The 18,934-nt window shown below is 36.7% G+C and overlaps 1 protein-coding gene across 1 annotated transcript in view; it reads left to right on the top strand.

The window, feature by feature from the left end:
• Nucleotides 1-18,934, top strand: part of fras1 (Fraser extracellular matrix complex subunit 1) — a 1,008,712-nt gene that overhangs the window by 921,690 nt on the left and 68,088 nt on the right. The window contains exons 47-49 of the mRNA XM_030143455.1: nucleotides 7,438-7,562; nucleotides 14,086-14,226; nucleotides 16,950-17,177. Of these exons, the coding sequence (XP_029999315.1) occupies nucleotides 7,438-7,562; nucleotides 14,086-14,226; nucleotides 16,950-17,177 (494 nt within the window). The remainder of the gene's footprint in view (nucleotides 1-7,437; nucleotides 7,563-14,085; nucleotides 14,227-16,949; nucleotides 17,178-18,934) is intronic.

Here is an 18,934-nt window from a genome sequence, read left to right as displayed (position 1 = left end):
TTATTTTTATTTATTTTGTTCATTTTATTGATTACTTTTGGCTGTTCCGGTTTATTTTGTTGGCAGTTTAATTAATTTCCCTTCATTTTTGTCAAATTTTGTTTGTTTTTCAACATTTTCTTGCCTATTTCACAATTTTTTTCTAATTAATTTTGTTCAGTTTGGGGCTTATTTTGTCAATATTACTTCTTTTGTTGATATATTCTTAATTTTTCTCCCTTTCATTCGTTACTTTGGCTGTTTTTGTTAATTTTGTTGCCTATTTTATTATTTCTTTTACTTTATTTTACTCAGTTTTTTGCTTATTTTTTTTTACATTATTTATTACTTTTTATGTTTTTTGTTCATTTTATCCACTGTCACTGATCCAACTCCATGGGTTTTACTGGTGAATCAATGTCATAGAAGATGATGGTGTTTCCATGGTAACTAGGGAGCCTCTGAACGTCCAAATGGGTCATATCTGATGACCATGAAAAGATGAAGAACTGTATTTTACACCAATTCCAACATATTTCTTCAATTTTGTTCAGTTTGTGGCTTATTTTGTTCCTGTTGCTGATTATTTTTTCATTTTATTTTTATATATTTTGTTCATTTTATTGATTACTTTTGGCTGTTCTGGTTCATTTTACTGGCTATTTAATTAATTTCCCTTCATTTTTGTAAAATTTTGTTTGTTTTTCAACATGTTGTTGCCTATTTCACTATTTTTTTCTAATTAATTTTGTTCCAGTTGGGGCTTATTTTGTCAATATTACTTTTTTTGTTGATTTATTGTTAATTTTTCTCCCCCTCATTTATTTTTGTTAATTTTGTTGCTTATTTTATTTTATTTTTTACTTTATTTTACTCTGTTTTTTGCTTATTTTTTGACATTATTTATCATTTTGTATGTTTTTTTTCTTCATTTTTGTTCATTTTATCCACTGTCATTGATCCAACTCCGTGGGTTTTACTGGTGAATCTTTATTGGCTTTTTGTTGGCTATTTAATTAATTTTTCTTCATCTTTGTAAAATTTTTGTTTGTTTTTCAACATTTTCTTGCCAATTTCACTATTTTTTCCTTTAATTTTGTTCCATTTGTGGCTTATTTTGTCAATCTTACTTTTTTTTTGTTAATTTATTGTTAATTTTTCTCCCTTTCATTCATTACTTTGGCTGTTTTTGTTAATTTTTTTTTGCTTATTTTATAATTTTTTACTTGCTTATTTTTTCACATCATTTATTACTTTTTATGTTTTTTTGTTCATTTTTGTTCATTTTATCCACTGTCATTGATCCAACTCCACGGGTTTTACTAGTGAATCGATGTCGTAGAAGATGACGGTGTTTCCACGGTAACTACGGAGCCTCTGAACATCCAATTGGGTAATATCTGATGACTATGAAAAGATGAATAACTGTATTTTACACCAATTATTTACACGTATTGATAGGATTAGTGGATCAACAGGTATTAAACAGTTTAAATCAGTAGATAGTTTTTGTTAATGGTGGATGTTCGGGTCTTTAAGGGTTAAAACAGCAAGTTTAGAATTAAGTAAAGTAACAGTGACTCAGTTGCACCTTGAAAACATGGAAGTGGAAACCTGTAAAGCCAGTGTTTCTGTGAACGCGCCTACATTTCTTATATTTTTTTGCCGAACACGTCCTGCAGTCTGTGATTTCACATGTTCCAGAGCTGGTTTCCTGTCACCGCATTAAATCAGATTTCACAGCTCAGAGCGTTCAGGCTGCATGTAAACAAAACCTCTGCATGTCCCGTCAAGACAAATGAAGGAGTAAATACAGTCGGCTTTAATATGACGCCGCAAAAAAAAAAAAAAAAAAGAAAAAAAAAAAAAGGATTTTCACCGCTGACTGAGGATATTGCCTTTGTCTGGCCGCTGCTCGTCCTGATTATGGTGATGAATTCCAGCCGGGGAGTGGATGACACGAGTGAGGAGAAAGTGTTGGCTTCAGCTGGTTTCACAAGTTGACATGAAGAAGATTGATGTCGAACAGCTTCCATTTCCATTTCCTCCAGGCCTCGGTGACATATATAATAAGTGACCAACCTGGAAGGGAGTTTTCCATTATTATTATTATGATCGTTATTATTGTTTGGGAGCGTTTCTCGTGTCCGTTCGGGGAAATAACTTTGCGCCCACCGCGCCGCTTAGGGAAATAAGTTTGATTTGAAGGGACGTTAATATTCAACAAGTTATTGGTTTCACTTTAAAGTCACCAATGGCATGAAGCACCCATTATCTCCTCAGGCAGAGAAGGAACATTACCTGTGATATAAAAAAAAATACCATCAGGAGAAAAGTAAAATACCATTAGGTTCAAATGACAGGACTCAAATGTATTGGTTTAGTTGTACATGAAGAGTTTGACCTTAAACATTGTACTTAAAACTTTGGACGTGTAGTTGTGTATTTGTGAGACTGTGGATGGAAACGGAAAAGATGAAGAACTGTATTTTACACCAGTTATTTCCATATATTGATAGGATTAATGGATCAACAGGTGTTAAACAGTTTAGATCAGTAGATGCTTTTGGTTGATGGTGGATGTTTGGGTCTTTATGGGTTAATTTTTTCCAGAGCTGTACATAATTTTATCGCAATCATTGCAATCATAGGGTATTTTAAAACATGTTTTCTTTGATTGTATTGACAGGAAACCAACTCTGTATGTGTAATCATGAACATTTATCTCATTCCAGTGACTAATATTCTACAGAAAAAGAAAAAAAATGCAATAACCAATATCATTACGTGGTATATGAATAACATATTATCAATCTAATTTATGTGTTAAGAGAGAACAGACCAGAACAAAGTGAAGAAAAGAGTAACTTATCTTTTTTTTTTTTTTTTTTTTTTTTCCACACTTGCCTTTATTTTCGCTCAGTCTCATGTTCCATCATTACAATCAAACCTGCGTTTCCCACCGAGTATGAATCCACTGAGGCACCGGAGAGTCGACAGGAGCCGGAGCGTCGTAAAAAAAGCTTAATAACCTGAGTTTCAGTTTAGTTTATGTGCTCATTAAAATGATAAAAAGCCAAAAAAAGGAACAGAAAAGAGAGAAACAGTGTGTGCTCTGAGATGAAATACCAAGGGGGGGCTCAGAAAATAACCACAAAACTAAAAGTGGTGACAAACACACACAGAGGAAAAGAGGAGAAAACGCTGAATATTCACACATTAAAGAAAAGTTTGAAGCCTCTGAAATGCATAAAGAACAGGTGAAGGAGGTGAGTGTCGGCGCGTTGTTCAAGGAGAAAACCACAGAAGGAATGGTTGTTTTTGTGGGTGTCGGCATGTACGACTGAGCTTTTAAAAGAAACAAAGTGTCAGGGGGAAAAAACATGTAAGGATCACACGACAATTGGAGACGAAATCTTGGATATTTTCCAAAAAGTTTACAACGATGACACCGACCAAAAAATAACTTCTAGACTATAGCAAGCTCTCCAGAAGATAAAGGGAGACCATAGTTTGGACAGTAAAACGAGGTGGGAAACAGAGGGTAACGTCACAATAACAGTGGACGAATGGGACAGGATCTGCAGACAGGAATGGACAACAACAAGCTCCCCTTCGTATTATATATAGGCAAGGCAAGTTTATTTGTATAGCACATTTCAGCAACAAGGCAATTCAAGGTGCTTCACACAGGACATTGAAATAAAAGAAACAAAAAGAAACACATTTAAAAGAAACATATAAAAGGTGATTAAAAAAACAGCAAGTAAGAAAACAACACATACAATCAAAATCAAATCAAATCAAATCAAATAGAATAAAATAAAATAAAATTAAAATAAAAACACACACATATTAAAGTAAAAGTTGCAGTGCAGAGTTTCAAAGAGAATATAAAATTTAAAAAGTCAAAAGCCTTTTAGTCAGCGGCAGCAGTGAACAGGTGAGTCTTTAACCTGGACTTAAAAGAACTAGACTCTCAGCAGACCTGATATTTTCTGGTAGTTTGCTCCAGATATACAGAGCATAGAAACTGAACGCTGATTCTCCAGGTTTAGTTCTGACTTTGGGAACACAGAGCAGACCTGCACCAGACTACCTGAGTGGTCTGGATGGTTCAGACTGGACTAGAAGGTCTCTGATGTATTTTGGGCCTAAACCATTCAGTGCTTTTTATGCTATTAAGAGAATTTTGAAGTCTATTCTCTGAGAGACAGGGAGCCAGTGTAGAGACCTGAGAACTGGACTGATGTGGTCCACTCTTTTGGTCTTAGTGAGGACTGGAGCAGCAGCATTCTGGATCAGCTGCAGTCGTCGAATAGACTTTTTAGGCAGACCAGAGAAGATACTGTTACAGTAGTCAACTCGACTAAAGATAAATGCATGGACAAGTTTTTCAAGGTCCTGCTGCGACATCAGTCCTTTAATCCTAGAAATGTTCTTGAGGTGATAGTAAGCTGACTTTGTAATTGTTTGTATGTGGTTTTTAAAATTCAGGTCTGAATCCATGACAACACCCAAACTCCTGGCCTGGTCTGAAGTTTTTAACTGAAGTGACTGGAGCTGCATGCTGATTTTAAGACGCTCCTCCTTGGGTCCAAAAACGACTGTGTATTATAGACCAAAAAATCCTAGTGTGCCCGTAGATCTGTATTCTAGGTCTTATTCCAGAAACTTTAGCCCTTAGAACTCATGACAGTAGGCTGGTGAACCTCCGTCTAATACATGTGAAACGACTCTGGAGAAGTGTTGATTTTCCATCGTTGAATTCATAGATTGTGGAACTGTCCTCCAGCAAAGCTATCGAAAGGCTCGCATACATACGTAATTAAATGGAAAACTCATGTCTTTCACATGATATGGAATTAATCACTAACATTTTTTAGAATCAAGGCTTGATATCTCATCATCATAACTTACAAAATGAGACTATACCCCCTTTTTTCTTTTTCTTTTTCTTTTTTTTTTTGACATTTGATTATGTATCAGATATACAAAAATCCATTTTCAGAAGTATTCAAGTCACTATTATTTATATTGTCTGTCAACTATTATTTTGTTGTTTACTTTTGCAGCTGTTTCAGAATTCAGAGGTGGTGGTGGTGGTGGGGGGTGTTCAGGGGAGACCCAGACAATGTTATCAATTCATGTCAGAAAATATATGTAATACAGGGGTTGGACAAAATAATGGAAACACCTTAAAAAATCAACAAAATATAATTACCTCCGCCAAGGAGGTTATGTTTTTGCCAGGGTTTGTTTGTCTGTCTGTCTGTCTGTCTGTCTGTTTGTCCGTTAGTGTGCAACATAACTCAAAAAGTTATGGACAGATTTGGATGAAATTTTCAGGGTTTGTTGGAAATGGGATAAGGAAGAAATGATTAAATTTTGGTGGTGATCGGGGGGGGGGGGGGGGGGGGGGGGGGGGCGCGGGGGGGGGGGGGGTGCAGACCACAAAATTTCATCAAAATCTGTCCATAACTTTTTGAGTTATGTTGCACACTAACGGACAGACAAACAGACAGACAGACAAACAAACAAACAAACAAACCCTGGCAAAAACATAACCTCCTTGGCGTGGGGGGGGCCCACGGGGGGGGCCACTGATCAGCCTTGGCGGAGGTCTGCGCTCTCCGAGTGCTTCTAGTTTAATATGGTGTAGGTCCGCCTTTTGCGGCAATTACAGCCTCAATTCTCCGAGGTATTGATTCATACAACTTGTGAATTGTTTCCAAAGGAATTTTAAGCCTTTCTTCAGTTAGAATACCCTCCAACTCTTTTAGAGACGATGGCGGTGGAAATCGACGTCTTACTTGAATCTCTAAAACTGACCATAAATGCTCAATAATGTTGAGGTCTGGGGACTGTGCCGGCCATACGAGATGCTCAACTTCATTAGAATGTTCCTCATGCCATTCTTTAACAATTCTAGCTGTATGGATTGGGGCATTATCATCTTGAGGTGAAGGTGTTTCCATTATTTTGTCCAACCCCTGTATGTTAAAACTTTAATAAAGATATGTGTCCAAAAAAAAAAAAACCAAGCTCCCCTTCCTGGAGGGAATACAGCTGGAAGAACTGGATTCTTTTGTACCCCAGTACAGAAGTCTAAGTACTCTGATCAGACTGTTTGTTGGAGGTCCTGTGGAAGTACCATGGCCAACCATGATCACATTTTCTGGGGTTGTCCCTCTGTGGCTCCATTTTGGAGATGTGTCTATGGCGTCCTGGAGGCAGTTTTTAAGTTTAAAAATTTGTTTTGATTTTAAAACCATGTACCTTAGTGATTTAGAAGAACTCAAGTGTGCAAAGAGAGAGAGATGTTTATTGAGATTACTGTTAGTAACAAGTAAGAAGGCCCTGACCAGAAAATGGCTGAAGAGACATACTGACCATAAATGACTGGATGGATGCACTGCAAAAATCCAAATCTTACCGAGTGTATTTTTCTCATTTCTAGTCCAAATATCTCATCACACTTAAAATCAGACAGAATCACCTAAAGAGTATATTTTCAGTGAGATATAAGAACTGATTTTTAGACAATAGAGAATTCTAACTGAGATAATTTTCACTCATTCCATTGACAGATTTTTTTAAATTTTTTTTTTTGTGCTTAACTCAAATTTTTTTTGCTTAAGTCAACCAAAAAAAATGGAACAAGTGAAAATTATCTTGGTAAGATTTCTTGAAATAAGATTTTCTTGACTTATTGTCTAAAAATCAGTTCTTATATCTCACTGAAAAGTTCCTCTTTAGGTGATTCTGTCTGATTTTAAGTGTGATGAGATATTTGGACTAGAAATGAGAAAAATACACTTGGTAAAATTTAGATTTTTTGCAGTGTGTAGTGTACAGTATATATGTTATGGAGAGACTCACATTTAAACTGAGATGTAAAACTGGTATATTCGCTGAAAATTGGTTAAAATGTCTCACTTGTGTTTCAACTGTAAGGCCTGATTTTGTGTAATAACAAATATCCTCAAACTTTACTGTAAAGAAGAAGTTAACATGGGTTTATGATCATATTGATGTACGTGTGGACTGAATGTTACTTGAATGTTGGATTCTCTCCCTGTTGTTTGTTCTGTTATTGTTTGTATTTGTGTTATGTTTTTATGAAAAACAACAATAAAGTAATTTTTTTTTTTTAATTTGATGGTCGGTGTTCTATTTTTTTTTTTTATTTGATGGTCGGTGATCTATTTTTATTTATTTATTTATTTTTTGATTTGATGGTCGGTGTTCTATTTTTTTTGTTTTGTTTTTTTAATTTGTTGTTCGGTGTTCTATTTTTTTTTTTTTTATTATTTGATGGTCAGTGTTCTATTTTTTTTATTTTTTTTTTATTTGATGGTCGGTGTCCTATTTTTATTTATTTATTTTTTTTAATTAATTTTTTTATTTGATGGTCGGTGTTCTAAAGGCGTCCTTTGCGTCCTCTTCTCTGTGCAGGAACCAGGATCAGCTCGTTCACCCAGGCCGACCTGGCGTCCCGGAGCATCCAGTACGTCCACACCAGCGAAGAAGAAAAGCACGCCGACCAGTTCTCCTTCACAGTGTCTGACGGGAACAATGAGGTGAACAGAACCGAACATTCTGAAGAGCGTGAAAGGCCTGATGGGATGTGTAGTGTGTGTTATTCCATCCTATGGTAACTACTGCAGGTGCTTTAGTTTTATCACATAAGACACTGAAGTAAATTGACTAAGTTACGCATGAGTAGGTTTATGGTTTTGGGACACCTTATAGGATCCTTTTATAGAGTATTGAGCAGGTTTCTCAGGAGGTTTTACTTATTTTAGCAAACATAATTAGCCATATTCATTCCATTGACTTCTTAAAAAAATAACCCTCCATCCTGTTAATCCAGCTCCCTTTAGAAACAACTCCACTTTATTGGAACAATTAACCTTAAAGGGTCGTAAATCAACGAAACTGCAAACTCTGCAGACTCTAAAACCCAGTGGGAGGCAATAAATGCATATATTTATACATGTGGTTTAACAGAAATGAGTAAACAGTGTTTCCCAACTTTGTAACGAATATTATTCTACATCTTTTGTCACAAATGCAGCAAATAAATGAAACAGTGTTTATATCCGGCTTAAAAATACAGTTTCTGGGGTTTAGTCAGAAATCATGGATTACTTAAGATCAGTTCTTTGTTTTTGACTGGGCTGCCATATCAGATGTTCAACAAACTAGATGCATTTGTTGCATCTGAAAGTGATTTACAACAGGAAACAGTATTTATTTTCATCTGTGACTGAGAATGAATTAAAAATAATTACAGTACTTCCCTCTTCCTCATCCTCCATCCAATATTTAGCCAAAATGATAAAAAAAAAACAAGAACATAAATGATCAATACATGGCATTCTTATTCATGCACTGTTTTGTAAATCACAGTTACACCGCAGTTCTCTTACTCATTAATTTGAGAAATAAATTTTTCTGTGCAAAACTATAGAGAACCCAGTGAGGCTCCCTGATGAACTCCTTTTCTCTTTATAAGTATTTAGTACCCAAAGCATAAGCATTACATACAAGGATAGACTTCAAAGGCTCAAAAGAATGTCAGTTTATTTGTGGGTCGGGTCAAATAATTCCATTGAAAAAAATCTGACTCACGCATCACATTAAAGTGGAAGTGAAATTTACAGATGTTTTACTAATACGTATAAACCTTCCGCTGTTGTGAAGCAAATTTTCCTTTTCTCTACCTTCGGAAACTTTAATTTGATGGGGCAGGACGTGTGTTTACCCCTGCTCCAGAACCAGGTCTGGATCAGCCTAATCTCCTGACTAAATCCTATCCGATAAAAAATGCCAAATCGACAGCCAATACCAATCAGATCAGGACACACACACACACACACACACACACATATAAACATGTATATATATATATATATATATATATATATATATATATATATATATATATATATATATATATATACAGGGTGCAATTTGTCAAAAAAACTAGAGGGGGGATGTTTTGTTTTGTTTTTGTCGGAGCTGGGGGGCGGGGGGGGGTGGTTATATATGTGGGGGTGTGGTCCAGAACTAATGTAAATAACGCTGGCGTGAAACAAAAGGGAAACTTTACATACTTTCAACGTCCAGCTCCCAGGTTCTATTCCACTATTAAACTGTGGATCTTACATGAAATTTTCACAACTTCTAAATCTGTATCCACCGGACACACAAATGCTGGGCCCCATGAATTTGTCACATCCCCACCCCCCCACCCACCTCTTATGGCGCCCCAACGACGTTGGGGAATTCTGCGACTGCCGACAGTTCAGTTCAGGTGAACGTTAGTGTCAGTGATGAAGGATATAGGTGGAAGAAAACTGACACAACCTGCTGCACCATGAGGATGAAATTCATTGAGCAGAAGTGGGGATGTAAAAACCAGAGGGGGTCGATCCCCCCCCAACAAATCGCACCCTGTGTGTGTGTGTGTGTGTGTGTGTGCGTGTGTGTGTGTGTGTGTGTGTGTATGTATATATATATATATATATATATATATATATATATATATATACATACAGGGTGGGGAAGCAAAATTTACAATATTTTGAGGCAGGGATTGAAAGACAGTGTATGACCAATTAGTTTATTGAAAGTCATGAGAATTTATTTGCCACAAGAAAATGTACATAATAGAAAATGTTTTTATTCTGTGTCCTCCTTCTTTCTCAATAACTGCCTTCACACGCTTCCTGAAACTTGTGCAAGTGTTCCTCAAATATTGGGGTGACAACTTCTTCCATTCTTCTTTAATAGTATCTTCCAGACTTTCTGGTAATAGTTTTGCTCATAGTCATTCTCTTCTTTCCATTATAAACAGTCTTTATGGACACTCCAACTATTTTTGAAATCTCCTTTGGTGTGACGAGTGCATTCAGCAAATCACACACTCTTTGACGTTTGCTTTCCTGATTACTCATATGGGCAAAAGTTTCTGAAAAGGTATGGATAATAGTGTTAGGTATGATTATGACATCAGTATATGTTTGGTTTCAAAACAACTGACGTAGTGCCTGCTGAGAAAAAACAACTAAATGTTCATTGTAAATTTTGCTTCCCCACCCTGTATGTGCATATATATATATATATATATATATATATATATATATATATATATATATACACACACACACACACACACACACACATAAATGAGTTCTACTTCTAACCGTACTTCAAACCTGCTAACTGTAGATCAGGAAAAAAACCAAAAATTCAGTGAATAAAACCAACACTACAGTTCATCCAGTTCTAAACTAAACAAACCTGACTGTGCTTGTCTTTTGTTTTACTCACATATGCTTTATCACAAATAAAGTGTGAGCTCATAGGCTTTTAATCAAACCATAACAAACTCCACATCACCCCTTGAACGCCTGCTGAACTCATCCAGTTTGCATAATAATGAATGACTCTAAAGTGCTGGTCTTGTGTCTTAAAAGCCCTTCAGACTACTTTGTCATTATGGTGTTTTTTTGTTTTTTTTTGGCTGAAATATTTGAACACAGCGTTATTAAAAGGGTCAGTAACACTTCCTCTGACCCAAACTGTGGCAAATTCCTTTTGAAATAAAAATAAACTGACTCTAATGAACTCCCAGCTTTCAGAGTGGAGGGTAAGTGGCCCTCCAACACCCACCCCACCCCCCCCCCCCAGCTCGCCTCATGCATAAATCTGCCTTGCTAATCCAGACTAATGAGGACCACAAGGACTTGGGTAAACATGTGAAAAAGGTCATTTGGCCTTCACGGCCGGCTGGACGCTGTGTGTGGAGGCTTTAGAGGCCGCTGTAGTGGTTGGTGTTTGTGGAGTGGGTCGGCACCTTCACTTTTGTCAACGCTCCTTTCCTTCCACTCAGGAGGATTAGTCAATTGAGAAGGAAAAGTGATGCATATTTATCAGCAGCTTTTTACATTGTGATAGGTTTTTTTTTTTTTTTGCATGTTAATGTAAAAGTAAAGCAGAGCGTTTGACTCATTGTGTGGGGAGATGGGATGGCTTCAGGGCAGAACAATGCACAGCATCTGTTAGAACAGCAGTTTGAGTTGTTTAACTTATGTCATCCAGGGTTTAAAGCTGTATACAGTACAAATGAATACTAGTGTCGTTATTTGAATAAAAGGTTTTATTTAGTGGATATAATTAACCCATAAAGACCCAGTGGTACTTTAGTGACAGTTCCCAAATTAATGTGTTTCTCCATATGTATAAAAATACATGATTTACACTAAAAATTGCCAAATAAAAAGGATAACATTATAATAAATGGTGATAAATCATTTCGAAAAAGTTAAATGCAGTGGGGGGAAAAAAATGGAATAATGAATATACAAAATAATGAAGAAATTGAACAGAATTGTGAAGAAAATTTATGTAAATAAGAAAATAAAATCAATAAAAGGAAGCAAATAATGAAAAAAATGAACGTAAAATGAAGTAAATAATAAATAAAATCATTAAGATGAACAAAATAACATGCAAAATGAACAAAAAAATGAAAGAAAAACAGAAAATCTACACAATGAGTGAAATAAATAGAGGAAAATACTAAGGATGCACTGATTCCGATACGAGTATCGGGTATCGGCTCCGATACTCACTGTGTGTACTCGTATTCGTACTCGCAAAAGTAATCCGATACAAATGCACCGATACCACTTATGGCACCTGGTGGATTAATTGACAAACGCTCATTCCAACACATTAAATGTCAGTAGCAGCACTTTGTTCCAGTCAGACTAATGACAACGACAATAAGGCACATTTACAAAAGGAACTAACAACTGGAATGGGATAATTAAGTACTCGTATCGGTACTCGGTATCGGCAAGTACTCAAATGTAAGTACTCATACTTGTACTCGGTCTGGAAAAAAGTAGTATCGGTGCATCCTCAGAAAATACCTGATTTAACTGATGAAAATGAGAAATTAATTGTGTAATATTATGATAAATAGAGATAAATCACTTGGAAAAGACAAAAAAAAACTCATTTGAAAACACTTGTGGGTCTTTAAGGGTTAAAGGTCCCGTATTATGCTATTTTTCAGTCACGTCATATAGGTCTCAGAAGCCCAAAAACACAGTATTTAAGTTTGTTCGCCCCAAAATCATCCTTTTTTCGGAGTTTCAGCGGTCGAAAAAGTCCCTCTCCCCAGCCCTCCTCAGAACAGGCTGTTTCTGGGCCTGCTTCCGGGTATGCAAATGAATGCATCTGTCCACGCCCACTCCCCCTCCCCTCTCTGGGAGAGGACGCGGCTTCCGCTAGCGGTACTACGCGCTAACGTTGACTGTGAAGCCATCATACACATGTCTCAGACAGAACATCTTTCCAAACACTGGCTTTCTTTGCCTTGAGGCGTGACTGAGCCCCGACGGAAAACGGCGGTGTTGTGTCGGGTTTGTGGACCTGACACGGAAAGACGCCTGCCGCCACTAATGCAGGCAGCTACTAACAAGCTTGATGCTAACTATACTGATGCCAACCACAAAAGGCCCGTGTTCAGAGTAGTTATGTTGAATGTCTCTCGATATTATCAGCTCTTGCATGTTAACAGGGACGCAAACGTTAGCAGCAGTAACCGAGCTATGTTAGCTGCCATGCTAACGTTAGACGTACACATCAACACCCACCAGCTTATCCGTAATGTAGGGTTATGCAGTAAAGATACAAAAAAATGAGAAGAACTTACATCTCCCACACTTGTACTTGGGTCACGAAGCGTTGGTACTGCGTCCTTCTTGATTCGGAGTCTTTGTGCTAAGCCGGAGCTGTCTGGGCCCATGTTCGAAAAACACTCGTCCGTGAAATGCCGGGCACACACATACAAGCGTTTGGGAATGTTGTTTGGTACATGACCATCACAGATAGAATCCAGACACTTTTTACGGAGAGGCTCGGAAGTGGGGGGCAAAAATAAACTATCGTGTTGGTGTGTGCAGCCAACAACACCACAACTTGCGTGTCTCGCCTTCGCCATGTTTGTTGTCCAAGAGGTACTTTACCAGGGTGGGGCTTACCTTTTCATGCAGGGTGGGGGCACAGTCAGGGGGAGGAGTTAAATCCGCTTATGTCGTCATAAGCGGACCCAACTCAAACTCGGCCGTTTGAGCAGGCATTTTCACAAAATGTGGTGTAGCAAGGCAGGGAGGAAACAGACAGTGTAATGGGACTAGTACAAAGGCTGAACCCAAATGCAAGACCAGAACGCAGATGACCAATTGAGAGTGTTTATTAAACACAATCACAGTAGTAAAAACACAGCACAAAATAGTTAACACGTCTGTGAAGGCGTGTGATTCTGGACTCTTCGTCCGGGCTGTGAACGGGGAATATGGATGGTCAGCACGGCCGAGCCGGAGGATTCCCGTCAACACCCCGACTAGGGCAAAACAGAGGATAGTCAAAAAACAAGCCAGGTCATACACAGGAGGGCAATTCAGGAGGCAACGGGACATGAGGGAAAGGCTACTCACGGTCAAGGTCCAGGCGAGGGTCGAAACACAAGGTAACACGTTGGAGGCTGAGGTAAACAGGGAACAGGCAGAATCAGAAGTCGAAGTACGAACCAGGTCAGAACCAGACGAGCAGGCAGACAAGGAACAGGCAGGATCGGTGGTCGGAAGGCAAAACGGGTCAAAACGGGCAGACAGACTGACAGGTATCCAAAAACACTGGTAAGTGAGCACACAAAGGTAGAACACAAACTGGCAAAGGAACAGGGGAAAACACAGGGTTTAAATACACAAGAGGGAGGGAAGACAATTGGACACAGGTGGAGATAATCAGGGAGGAGTCAGGTAATCAGGAGCAGCTGCAACAATCAAGGAGGGGAAGTAAAGACACCAGACATGACACATGAGGGAAACTTAACAAAATAAAACAGGAAATGACAGACAAAACAGAAAAGACAGACACAGTCTGGGAGCAGACATGACAGTTTTCAAATTCCAACCTCATAATGAGGCTACTGCAACACACACTACTGTAAGAAAACTGTCACAAAGTGAGATTTGCATAATACGGGACCTTTAATATTTTCTTGTGCTGCGTTTGTTGAAGGTGGCCCAGACGTTCTACATCACCATTAAACCGGTGGACGACTCGCTGCCGCTGCTCCAGGTCCCGGGGATGAGGGTCCAGGAGGGCGTGAGGAAGACCATCACCGAGTTCGAGCTGAAGGCCACGGACGCAGACACAGAGGTACACACCTGGTCTGAGCCGCCACGGTCACAGACACGTTTACTATGATGACAGTTTCACAAAGACTTCTGTCGATTTAAGGTAAAAAAGCAGCGTTTGACTCACAGGGTTAAAGCTGATTATCCCATCAGTCCAGGACTTATGCTGCCTTCAAGTGCTCAGCGAATTATGGTAAATACTAGTTGCGAACTGGAAAATTGCACTTGAAGAACTGGGAAAAAAGTTTGATCGACAAGCTGCTGAGATAAAAATAACCTTTGACCTTTTCAACATGGCAGAGAGCAGCGAGGGATTCACGGCAAATGATGAACAATGCTTTTATTAACGTTAGCTGCGGTTAATGTTTGGATGTTTATAAACTATATGGACAAAAATATTGGGACACGTGACTCATATCTGAATTCTTTGTTCTTTATTTATTTATTATTATAGTTAATTATCTTTTTTATGGTGCAACAGGGTGGGAATGTTCATGGGTTTGGGTATTAAAAAAAAAAAAAAAGACTATTATGCTTGTCTGGATGACTCAATATGTAATAAAAAAACACTTTGAACAAAAAAATAAATATTGGGACAGATCATGGCCACAGATGTAACGTGTCCTGTTCATGCTGATTTGCGATATAGGTAAATATAGGTAGTAGTTATTGTGCCTAGTCCTTAGAAATTCTTCTGTTTATAAAATAAACATATATAATGGGAAATATTTGACTTAGTCTCAAACTGTTATAGAGAAATACTTTTAATATGAAACCTTTATGTGTTTATTTATTTATTTATTTATTTATTTATCTGAGAACTTCCGGTTTGTTACATCCATCAATGAAAATATAATCTATTTGGACAAAAGTATTGGGACACGTTGAATTCAGGTGTGTATTTTCTAACAGGGGTTGATGTTTATAAACTATATGGACAAAAATATTGGGACACATCATGTCTACAGAGATGTAAGATGTCCTGTTCATGAGGATTTGGGATTAAAACATCAATAGTTTTCTTCTTCAGTGAGATATGAAGAAATTAGATGGTTAGTTGTGGTAGGAAATGATTATTTACAGTGAGAGCAGAAAAATATTTTATACATTTAGAGGAAGAACATTTAAAATCAAAGTCATGGATAAAAAAAAAAATTAAAAATCCATGTGAGCGAAATTAAGTAAAAACCATCTCCGAGGCATTAAATATTCTTCCTCTAAATTTCAAAAATATTTTTCCTGCTCTGACTGTAAATGATCATTTTCTACCACAGCTAACCATCTACTTTCTTCACATCTCACTGAGGAAGAAAAATCTCCCATTAAACTTTAAGGAAATATTGACGTTTTTACCTGAAATCCTTATGAACAGAACATCTTACAGCTGTAGACATGATATGTCCCAATATTTTTATCCGATTGGTTTAAAAACATCAATATTTCCTTAAAATTTGATGGGAGAATTGAATTCAACGTGTCCACATACTTTTGTCTATATAGTGTAGGTCATAGAGTGAGCCCCATTGTGTGACATAAATACAAGAACTGTGTCAGTTACTTCTGGAGAATTTGTTCTGTCAACACTATTTTACACATTAAACATAAACTATATGGACAAAAGTATTTGGACACGTTGAATTCAAGGAAATATTGATGTTTTTATCTATATCATACAGATGTAGACATGATGTGTCCCAATATTTATGTCCATATAGTTTATAAACATCAATATTTTTGAAGCAAAGATAACAATTTAAACCAAACTAACCAAAGAAATTATATTTATCCCAATATAAAACTATATTATTTTATATTTGTCATTATTGTTTTGTGTCCCAGACCCCCGTTAGAAAAGAAACACCTGAATTCAACGCGTCCACATACTTTTGTCCACATAGTGTTAGTCATAGAATGAGCCCCATTGTGTGACATAAATACTACAACTGTGTCAGTTACTTCTGGAGAATTTGTTCTATCAACGCTATTTTACACATTAAACCTAAACTATATGGACAAAAGTATTTGGACACGTTGAATTCAAGGAAGTATTGATGTTTTTATCTATATCTTACAGCTGTAGACATGATGCGTCCCAATATTTTTGTTCATATACTTTATAAACATCAATATTTTTGAAGCAAAGATAACAATTTAACCCAAACTAACCAATGCAATGATATTTATCCCAATATAAAACTATATTATTTTATATTTGTCATTATTGTTTTGTGTCCCAGACCCCTGTTAGAAAAGAAACATCTGAATTCAACGTGTCCACATACTTTTGTCCACATAGTGTCGGTCATAGAATGAGCCCCATTGTGTGCCATAAGTACTATAACTGTGTCAGTTACTTCTGGAGAATTTGTTCTATCAACACTATTTTACACATTAAACATACACAATATGGACAAAAGTATTTGGACACGTTGAGTTCAACAAAATATTGCTGTTTCTACCTGTATCTTACAACTGTAGACATGATGCGTCCCAATATTTTTGTTCATAAATTTTATAAACATCAATATTTTTTGAAGCAAATGTAACAATTTAACCCAAACTAACCAATGCAATGATATTTATCCCAGTATAAAACTGTATTATTTCATTCGTCAGTATTGTTTTGTATCCCAGACCCCTGTTAGAAAAGAAACACCTGAATTCAACGTGTCCGCATACTTTTGTCCACATGTACAAAGTGACGTTAAACTAACATCTCCGCTCTTCTTCTCCACCCTCCTCCAGGCGGAGTCCATCGTCTTCACCGTGGTCCAGGCTCCTCGTCATGGCACCATCGAACGCACCAACAACGGCCAACACTACCGTCAGACCAGCACCTTCACCATGGACGACGTCTACCAGAACCGCATCAGCTACAACCACGACGGCTCCAACTCGCTCAAGGACCGCTTCACCTTCACCGTGGCCGACGGCACCAACCTGCTGTTTATGGTGGAGGACGGCGGCAAGGAGGTAACGCCATCTGTGTGTGTGTGTGTGTGTGTGTGTGTGCGCTGACATTTTTAGCACAGCAGGGGGTCTAAATCGAAATCTGCAGCGGTTGCGTGTTGGTGTGTGTGTGTGTGTGTGTGTGTGTGTGTGTGCCACCTTCCTGACAGTTTTATTAGTGGTCTACGATTGAATTAGCTGCAGCGTGGGCGTGTCTGAAGGTCAGCGTTGTGTGTGTTTATGTGTGTGTTTTGACCTTTTTGTGAGCAGAGGGTGAATCACTTATAATAATGTAATAATAAATATAACAAATAATGAAGAAATTGTACAAAATTCTCAAGAAAATCAACATAAATAATGAAATAAAAATAAAATAAAATGAAGTAAATGATAAATGAAATTAAGAAAATGAAAAAAGTAATGCACAAAATTAACCAAAAAAAGCAGAAAATCCAATCCAACTTTATTTAAAAAACACTTTAAAACAACCACAGCGGACCAAAGTGCTGTACAGAAGAAGAAAAGCACAATAAAAAAAAAAAAAGCATTAAGAAATGATAAAATCAAAAAATAAACAGAAACAAAATGTCAATATTATAAGATTACAAGCGTCTGTGTGTGTGTGTGTGTGTGTGTGTGTGTGTGTGTGTGTGTGTGTGTGTGTGTGTGTGTGTGTGTGTGTGTGTGCCACCTTCCTGACGGTTTTATTAGCGGTCTGCGATTGAATTAGCTGCAGCGTGGGCGTGTCTGAAGGTCAGCGTTGTGTGTGTTTATGTGTGTGTTTTGACCTTTTTGTGAGCGGAGGGTGAATCACTTATAATAATGTAATAATAAATATAACAAATAATGAAGAAATTGTACAAAATTCTCAAGAAAATCAACATAAATAATGAAATAAAAATAAAATAAAATGAAGTAAATGATAAATGAAATTAAGAAAATGAAAAAAGTAATGCACAAAATTAACCAAAAAAAGCAGAAAATCCAATCCAACTTTATTTATAAAACACTTGAAAACAACCACAGTGGAGCAAAGTGCTGTACAGAAGAAGAAAAGCACAATAAAAAAATAAATAAAAGCATTAAGAAATGATAAAATCAAAAAATAAACAGAAACAAAATGTCAATATTATAAGATTACAAGCGTGTGTGTGTGTGTGTGTGTGTGTGTGTGTATTTATGTGTGTGTTTTGACCTTTTTATGAGCGGAGGGTAAAGCACTTATAATAATATAATAATAAATATACAAAATAATGAAGAAATTGTACAAAATTCTCAAGAAAATCAACATAAATAATGAAATAAAATAAAATTAAGTAAATGATAAATGAAATTAAGAAGTTGAACAAAATAATGCACAAAATTAACCAAAAAAAGCAGAAAATCCAATCCAACTTGATTTAAAAAACACTTGAAAACATCCACAGTGGACCAAAGTGCTGTACAGAAGAAGAAAAGCACAATAAAAAAATAAATACATAAAAGCATTAAGAAATTATAAAATCAAATAATAAACAGAAACAAAATGTCAATATTGTAAGATTACAAGCGGCTGTGTGTATGTGTGTGTGTGTGTGTTTATGTGTGTGTTTTGACCTTTTTATGAGCGAAGGGTGAATCATTTATAATAATGTAATAATAAATATACAAAATAATAAAGAAATTGTACAAAATTTTCAAGAAAATCAACATAAATAATGAAATAAAATAAAATGAAATGAAGTAAATGATAAATGAAATTAAGAAGATGAACAAAATAATGCACAAAATTAACCAAAAAA

The sequence above is a fragment of the Sphaeramia orbicularis genome, chromosome 9 (genome assembly GCF_902148855.1).
Source record: "Sphaeramia orbicularis chromosome 9, fSphaOr1.1, whole genome shotgun sequence".
Lineage (NCBI taxonomy): Eukaryota > Metazoa > Chordata > Actinopteri > Kurtiformes > Apogonidae > Sphaeramia > Sphaeramia orbicularis.
The sequence above is the reverse complement of the archived record's forward strand: the minus strand, read 5'-3'. Positions and strand labels throughout refer to the sequence as shown.